The following is an 8,955-nucleotide window of genomic DNA, read 5'->3' on the forward strand; positions in this document are numbered from 1 at the left end:
CAGGTGGAGATGCTTCTGTATACAGTCACATAGAGATTTACAGTGTGCATGGCTACAAGTCTGGAGTGCATATCAAAGTGCCTAGGGAGTTGGAGGCGCTGGAAGGGAGGACATTCTTGTATGTTATAGGTATCTGATTATTTGGATTTTTTTTTTCAACAAGTATACTTCACTTTTAGTTTAAAGGAAAGAAAAAATTTAATGCTTTGACATCAGGGTGACTTGGGTTCAGTATAAGTGAGATATAAGGAGGGCCTGAGTTTAAGCAAAATGGGGGAAAAATACGGGGGAAAAAATTAAGTGCTACTTTTCTGAGAAGATGGTCTATTGAGTAAAATATTTCAAAGTTAAAAAATGAGCCTGCACAAAATTCTGTAAAGCAATTACCCTTCAATTAAAAAAGTTTTAAAAATGAGCCTGTTGGGCTTCCCCGATGGTCCAGTGGTTAAGACTCCATGCTTCCACCGCAAGGGGCACAGGTCTGACACCGGGTCAGGGATCAAATATCTCACATGCCACACAGTGCAGCAACGAAAAAGACAGCCTGTTAAACAAAACTTGTTTGTTTGGTGCTTGATAGATTGAGCTGATGAAGAGTGCCTTCTGAAGCCATCAAACCACATTGTACTCATAGAGCAAGAGGAGGACTCTACAAGTTGTGTTATTGATTATATTTAGCTTTATTCCCATGATGAGCACCATCCAGAAAATTCATTAGTCCTTACTTTAACAATATGATAATGATGCAAATCTTTTCATATAGATGGCACTTGCCTTTCAAGGAAGATAACTGTTTCCTGTTTTGGATGTTTAAGGAACATCATATTTTTTAACACTTAAACTTGAAAGGCACAGGATCTCATATTTATTGATTTAGCCTTGGTTTATTATTGTATAAACCATTCAAAAGCTAAAAGTCTGACTTTAAACATCTAAATACATTCAAACTTGTGCTTTCTTCTCCGTTAACATGGATGTTCAGAACAGTTGCTTTTACAACTTAGGAGCTAATAAATATAAATTCATAGAATATTAACAGCATGTAACATTAACCTCAGAATTTTAAGATTCAGTATGAAAAACAGCCAGTTCATAGAAAGCAATAGCTTGTAATAATGAATCATATAACTCCTCCACTCTGTGGTGTTCAGTAGATGAAAACATCTGTCTGTAGCGGACTATCTTCTCTGGTGGGAAGAATACCCGAGGCTCATCTTTCAGCACAGACTCTGCGAGGAGCTGCTTCACCACCTCTTTCCCACTAGTCCGTGTGTCCCTAATCATCAGCTCAAAATGCTTCCCCACTGCACTTCGGTTCATGCTCAGCACCTGATGATGACCATCCTGGGCAAACGTTGTATTCAGTAAGGCGTACAGCATGGCTTCTGTCATATGAAAATGTAACAGCACAGGAAACAGAGACGGGTTCTGAAACGAAGGTCCTGTTTTTTCCAGAACATAGAAGTCAGCTTTAGGCATCTTTGAAATGATTGAAGAAATCTTTGGGAGGAGAAAAAGGTAAAATAAGTGAACAGGGCAACTAGGCCCGTGCATCCTAGAGCCCACGCTCTGCAACGAGAAGCCACTGCAATGAGAAGCCTGAGCACGCCAACTAGAGAGCAGCCTCTGCTTGCGCGAGCTAGAGAAAGCCCATACGCAGCAGTGAAGACCCAGTGCAGCCAAAAATTAAGAACGAATTCACTGAGTTTTACTGTTTAGGCCTCCATCTCTGTCCCACTTCTGATTTTTAAATATATAACTTCCATTATATTGCCATTGACAATTTTGAAGTAACTGAAAAAGACTTATGGAGGAGTAAGGATAGCCAGGTTCTGGTCATGGTTCTAGCAGGAACAAGCTGAGCTAAAACAACCCAGTTAATCCTCCTAATTACTAGTTTCTCTATCTGCAATGGGCTTCATAATCCCTAAGATCTCGATTGCCTTTAAAACTGGACAAAATTGTCTTATTTACCTTTTAAAAAATTCTAGGGTAGCGTACAGGGTTGGAATGACTGGCCTAGACTCAATCACCTTTGCCACTGACTAAACGAGATGACAAGAGTGAATGTCGACATTCTAGGAATCAGTGAACTAAAATGGACTGGAATGGGTGAATTTAACTCAGATGACCCTTATATCTACTACTGTGGACAGGAATCCCTCAGAAGAAATAGAGTAGCCATCATGGTCAACAAAAGAGTCCGTAATGCAGTACTTGGATGCAATCTCAAAAATGACAGAATGATCTCTGTTGGTTTCCAAGGCAAACCATTCAATATCACAGTAATCCAAATCTATGCCCCAACCAGTAATGCTGAAGAAGCTGAAGTTGAACAGTTCTATGAAGACCTACAAGACCTTTTAGAACTAACACCCAAAAAAGATGTCCTTTTCATTATAGGGGACTGGAATGCAAAAGTAGGAAGTCAAGAAACACCTGGAGTAACAGGCAAATTTGGCCTTGGAATATGGAATGAAGCAGGACAAAGACTAATAGAGTTTTGCCAAGAAAATGCACTGGTCATAGCAAACACCCTCTTCCAACAACACAAGAGAAGACTCTACACATGGACATCTCCAGATGGTCAACAATGAAATCAGATTGATTATGTTCTTTACAGCCAAAGATGGAGAAGCTCTATATAGTCAACAAAAACAAGACCAGGAGCTGACTGTGGCTCAGATCATGAATTCCTTATTACCAAATTCAGACTTAAATTGAAGAAAGTAGGGAAAACCACTAGACCATTCAGGTATGACCTAAATCAAATCCCTTATGATTATACAGTGGAAGTGAGAAATAGATTTAAGGGCCTAGATCTGATAGATAGAGTACCTGATGAACTATGGACTGAGGTTCGTGACATTGTACAGGAGACAGGGATCAAGACCATCCCCATGGAAAAGAAATGCAAAAAAGCAAAATGGCTGGCTGGGGAAGCCTTACAAATAGCTGTGAAAAGAAGAGAAGAGAAAAGCAAAGGAGAAAAGGAAAGATATAAGCATTTGAATACAGAGTTCCAAAGAATAGCAAGAGATAAGAAAGCCTTCCTCAGCGATCAACGCAAAGAAATAGAGGAAAACAACAGAATGGGAAAGACTAGGGATCTCTTCAAGAAAATTAGAGATACCAAGGGAACATTTCATGCAAAGATGGGCTCGATAAAGGACAGAAATGGTATGGACCTAACAGAAGCAGAAGATATTAAGAAGAGGTGTTAAGAATACACAGAAGAACTGTACAAAAAAGATCTTCACGACCAAGATAATCATGATGATGTGATCACTGACCTAGAGCCAGACATCCTGGAATATGAAGTCAAGTGGACCTTAGAAAGCATCACTACGAACAAAGCTAGTGGAGGTGATGGAATTCCAGTTGAGCTCTTTCAAATCCTGAAAGATGATGCTGTGAAAGTGCTTCACTCAATATGCCAGCAAATTTGGAAAACTCAGCAGTGGCCACAGGACTGGAAAAGGTCAGTTTTCATTCCAATCCCAAAGAAAGGCAATGCCAAAGAATGCTCAAACCACCACACAATTGCACTCATCTCACACGCTAGTAAAGTAATGCTCAAAATTCTCCAAGCCAGGCTTCAGCAATATGTGAACCGTGAAATTCCAGATGTTCAAGCTGGTTTTAGAAAAGGAAGAGGAACCAGAGATCGAATTGCCAACATCCGCTGGATCATGGAAAAAGCAAGAGAGTTGCAGAAAAACATCTATTTCTGCTTTATTGACTATGCCAAAGCCTTTGACTGTGTGGATCACAATAAACTGTGGAAAATTCTGAAAGAGATGGGCATGCCAGACCACCTGACCTGCCTCTTGAGAAACCTGTATGTAGGTCAGGAAGCAACAGTTAGAACTGGACATGGAACAACAGACTGGTTCCAAATAGGAAAAGGAGTACGTCAAGGCTGTATATTGTCACCCTGCTTATTTAACTTATATGCAGAGTACATCATGAGAAACGCTGGACTGGAAGAAGCACAACTGGAATCAAGATTGCTGGGAGAAATATCAATAACCTCAGATATGCAGATGACACCACCCTTATGGCAGAAAGGGAAGAAGAACTAAAGAGCCTCTTGATGAAAGTGAAAGAGGAGAGTGAAAAAGTTGGCTTAAAACTCAACATTCAGAAAACGAAAGATCACGGCATCCGGTCCCATCACTTCATGGGAAATAGATGGGGAAACAGTGGGAACAGTGTCAGACTTTATTTTTGGGGGGCTCCAAAATCACTGCAGATGGTGACTGCAGCCATGAAATTAAAAGACGCTTACTCCTTGGAAGGAAAGTTATGACCAACCTAGATAGTGTATTCAAAAGCAGAGACATTACTTTGCCAACAAAGGTCCGTCTAGTCAAGGCTATGGTTTTTCCTGTGGTCATGTACGCATGTGAGAGTTGGACTGTGAAGAAGGCTGAGCGCCAAAGAATTGATGCTTTTGAACTGTGGTTGTTGGAGAAGACTCTTGAGAGTCCCTTGGACTGCAAGGAGATCCAACCAGTCCATTCTGAAGGAGATGAGCCCTGGGATTTCTTTGGAAGGAATGATGCTAAAGCTGAAACTCCAGTACTTTGGCCACCTCATGTGAAGAGTTGACTCATTGGAAAAGACTCTGATGCTGGGAGGGACTTGGGGCAGGAGGAGAAGGGGACGACAGAGGATGAGATTGGCTGGATGGCATCTCTGACTCAATGGACGCGAGTTTGAGTGAACTCTGGGAGTTGGTGATGGACAGGGAGGCCTGGCGTGCTGCGATTCATGGGGTCGCAAAGAGTCGGACGCGACTGAGTGACTAAACTGAACTGAATCACGTCAGATGACTGATTGAACCAGTTTTTACAGATATAATCAGGATGATCATTACTGCCCATCTCACCAGATTCTGAAGACTCAGATGAGACAATAAATAACTGTGTGAAGAACAAGCTTTATAAATATGGTGCGGAAGTTTCTTAACATTGAAACAGTATACTTTACCCCTGATTTTCTCAGGATCTACCTTTGATTCATAAGGTATTTCTTTAAATAAATTATTCAGTTTTTAAAAAGATCATAAGTGGGGACTTCCCTGGGGGTCCAGTGGTTAAGAATCCGCCTGCCCGTGCAGGGGACACGGGTTTGATCCCTGGTCCAGGTAGGTCCCACATGCCGTGGAGCAACTAAGCCTGTGGGCCACAACTATGGAAACTCAAGTACCTAGACCCTGTGCTCTGCAACAACAGAAGCCACTGCAGTGAGAGGCCCATCCACCGCATCTAGAGAAAGACTGCACACAGCAGTGAAGACCCAGCACAGCCAAAAAAATAATAAATTTTTTAAAAATTAAAAAAACAAGCGATGGAAAATGCAATAGGAACAGGTAAGTAGTAAGTACCCAAAGAAAATCCATCCTTACTATTTTATTTCATCCCTTTTAGGACTAAAAGATTCATAAGGAGCTCCAGGCAGGTCAGGATTTGGAGATGCAACTGCCTTACCTCTTCTAAATAGACAGACGACAGGTATGATCCTTTCATCAATTGGCAATATTCGGTTTGCTGCCAGTCCAGCACTGCCAATTTACGATCGAGGTGAGCCCAGGCAATTCTTCGAGTACCAGAAACAATGGATACAATACTATTAACTGCCTGAAACAAAAAAGCCTGGTTTAATTATACGTGTGAACATTTTAACAGACAAGATTTAAGATACAAACTCAGAAATCCAAATTAGTTTATGTGATAGAAATAATATTTACAGTTTATGAACTAAGAATTATTAAAGAGTAGTTATTATTAAAACATAACCAGCAGTAGTCAGTTTATAGACAGAACTTTTACTTGTTCTCAACACCTAGCTCAAAGCAGGTGTTCAGATATTCAGATGTTGCTGGGGAATGTGCTAGATACTGGGAAACAAGGGACATGACCCTACATTATAAGAAACACCACCATACAAGTTACACTGTAGAGAGGAGAAATGGTCAGGAAGACTTGCTGGAGGACTAGGAGACTGAGTAAAATGGTAAACAGGAAGTTATTTCACCCAGATGTCTGCAGATATAGGCTGACACCTCTCAGACAGTGGTGTAAAGAATGCAAGTGGCGAAAGGGCAGAGGGGTGGGCAGATTTCTGCAGAAAGTAACTTCCTTTATCCTGAGAGCTACTGGGAGCCACCAAAGCATACACATTCAGGTGTAACAGATTTACATTTCAGAAAGAACACGGACAGCTGTGAGAAAAGTGGGTGGGAGATGGCTAGACTAGGGAGAAAGATCTGTATTAGGTACCTGTTACACTACAAAGTTTTAAGAATCTTAGTCACAGTGAGAAGCACAAACAGATTAAAAGCAATAGGAGTATAATTGATATGTGGAATAAAGGAGGAAATGAAAGCAGCCAGGTAACTCAACATTCCTATGTAAGTCCTGCACAGACCTACTTCTCTACATCAACTATCCTATCTTCCTAAAATGCCTTTCTCTTCCTACTAGCCTAGCTCCCTCTCCAGGATCCAGGCTGAGTTCTAGTAAACACTGCCCAAGACACAGTTCTCTCCACTAAATTGCCGATTTACTACCTGTACATCTCATGTCTTTGAGAATAACTATAAATAGATTATGTGTGTATCCCTGGGTCCACAGGACTAAACTATAATTGCCAGAAGAACCCTGTCTTGGTGCCCAGAATAGTACTCTGCAAAGTAGGTTGTCAAATATTTAGGCAGTAAAAGAGACATTAAGAAAAAGAGTGTACCTTAACTCTCTCTCTTCCTATTTCTGGTTTGATGAGCTTTCTCAAGAGCCGACTTTCCTGTAACTTCTTTTTTTTCCCTCCAGTCTCTGGATTAAGAATTGAGTTACAAACTTGAATGGTGATTTTATACTGGAACAAGGGCACATTCATTAAACTCTCCAAATTCTGAAATGGTCCAAACTTTTTTCTGTGTTCTACAATATTGAAGGACTTTTTTCCACGAAGCAATTTGAAAGCTTCAAGTTCTTTATTAGATGCTGTATTCAACACATGCAAGATGGAAGCTTGCTGTTCTGAAGAAAAGAGCTTGTCAAGTGTCTTTCCAGACTCCTTTGCAGTCTCATCAGAAAAATCAATATGGGGAATGATTTTCTTTGGTGCAGTGGATTCTTTCCGACAGTAGGAATTATGTAGGGCCTGGAATAAGGATGACGGTAATGGACGTGGAAAACATCTCCATCTCCCTAAAAGAAAATTTTAGCAAAATTTAAGTTAGACATAGTTCCTTTTAGTGTTGTGGCCTAACGAGGGCCTTTGCAAAGTGATACGGACTTTCCCATAATTTAAGAACTATCCATAGGAGATATAGGCTGATTTTTGTGGGTAACAAACTTAAATTTTACTACATATAAATCTTATGTCCAACAAGAAGAATGTATTTAAAACGATTATTTCCAACTTTTAAACGTTTTTTAAAATGTTAACCTTAGAGAAATCTTTTTGTAGTTAACTGATATTTTAAACAATATTTATCTTCACTAGTTTCTTTCTCATCCAGTGGAATCAAATGAAACTAAATTTTAGAGAATTCCCTGACGCTGGAGTGGTTGGCGCTGTCACTGCCAGAGCGGGGGATTCAATCGCCAGGCGGGGAACTAAGATCCCGAAAGCTGCACAGAGCGGATAAAATAAAACTAAAATTTACCCGTTTACAAGAAATATTTTAGCTGAGTGATAAATTTAAGAGCGGTTTTTATTTTCTTTTGTACAGTTTTCACGATTTCTACCATAAGTCTACAAAGAAGAAAACCCATACAAAGAGCAACTCTGTAAAACCAAGGGAAAGTTTTACATTGCGGCCACAGGACAATAACGCATCCAGAAATAAGCAAGCAGCTGTCAGACACTGAACCCTCTGCCCTCTGCCCTCAGCCCACTCCGAGGAGTCGCTCGTGGACCCTTAACCCAGGGAAAGGAATCCCAATCGCTCCGAGGCTCGGCGACCAGAACCGCCCGGTCTCCTCGGCAGGGTCTCCAAGAGGGAGACCTGGACACGGGACCTGAGAGGGTAAATACGCCAGGCGCTAAAAGCATACGGCAGATTCATCCAATATTCCAGGCACCCTACCTCCCGCCAAGAGGAGACTAGGGACATTCATCCTCCACGCTAAAGAACTAGGTTCCCACGGTCCAGTCTTCCCCCACGGAATTCCGGTTTTTGCGTGCTTCGCCCAAAAGCGCCCGGCTTGTCAAAGGTTCCGGCGGAAGCGGCGTTCCGGCCCGCCACTAGGGGCTTCCAGCTGGGCTGTGGGCAGTCGCTTCGTAGAGCCTCGATGCAGACTCCGCCGGCGTAGTAGTGCCAGGATCCGGAGCTCCCAGCTGCGCCGTAGGTTCGTTCCTCTGCATCCGGAAAACGGCCTCGCCCACTGTGGCCCCTGAAAGCAGCAGAGCCGAATCTCTGGGAAGAGAACGCCTGGGCCGGTTTTAGCTTGTAGTTGGCAAGATCCCTCCTTTGGGGAGCCTCCCTGAGTTTGGATCCAGGCATATAGATTGGTGAACTCTTATCCGGGACCCTGTCTGGGGCGCAAGAAGGAGAGTCTGGCGGGGGAACGTAGGCAGGAACATACATAAGCAATACCCCAGGTAGAATGGACTAACTGGGACAGGTGCGAGGTGGTGTTTCAGGAGCCCAGCAAGCTGAAGACAAGCTCCAGGAAGGGAGCCTTAGGAGGAAGTGGCTTTAGCGCTGGGCCTCAAAAGTATCCCCTGTGGAAAGGATGGATGCAGATCAGGCTGACACCAAAAATGGTTGGTCCTGTTCCACCAGCTAACTGGAAACCACCTGGACTTTTGTAGAGTCAGACTTGAGGTGGGTTTCGGAAAAACTGACCATACGTTGAAGTGTGAGGCTGGATTAGAGGTAACAAAGTGTATCTGGAAGCTAGTGTATCCTCAAGGCATAGGCAACCGTCAGGAATTGAA

The 8,955-nt window shown here is 42.3% G+C and overlaps 1 protein-coding gene across 1 annotated transcript; it reads right to left on the minus strand.

Moving 5' to 3' along the window:
• Positions 1-656: 656 nt before the first annotated feature.
• On the minus strand, positions 657-8,252 carry TEFM (transcription elongation factor, mitochondrial). Its single transcript, XM_006059399.4, has 4 exons — positions 8,102-8,252; positions 6,754-7,217; positions 5,496-5,645; positions 657-1,500 (listed from the first exon to the last, which is right to left on the minus strand). The coding sequence occupies exons 1-4, from the start codon at positions 8,130-8,132 to the stop codon at positions 1,063-1,065; spliced, it is 1,083 nt and encodes a 360-aa protein (XP_006059461.2). The 5' UTR covers positions 8,133-8,252; the 3' UTR covers positions 657-1,062.
• Between the last annotated feature and the right edge of the window lie 703 nt (positions 8,253-8,955).

Source organism: Bubalus bubalis, chromosome 3, assembly GCF_019923935.1.
Source record: "Bubalus bubalis isolate 160015118507 breed Murrah chromosome 3, NDDB_SH_1, whole genome shotgun sequence".
NCBI lineage: Eukaryota > Metazoa > Chordata > Mammalia > Artiodactyla > Bovidae > Bubalus > Bubalus bubalis.

What these genes read in the sequence shown, in the direction of transcription:
- TEFM (XM_006059399.4), bottom strand. Translation starts at nt 8,132, where the DNA reads ATGAATGTCCCTAGTCTCCTCTTGGCGGGAG. An exon ending in TAGTCTCCTCTTGGCGGGAG is followed by an intron (nt 7,218 to 8,101) that starts GTAGGGTGCCTG and finishes ATTTTCTTTTAG; the next exon opens with GGAGATGGAGATGTTTTCCA. An exon ending in CGTCTGTCTATTTAGAAGAG is followed by an intron (nt 1,501 to 5,495) that starts GTAAGGCAGTTG and finishes CTCCTCCCAAAG; the next exon opens with ATTTCTTCAATCATTTCAAA.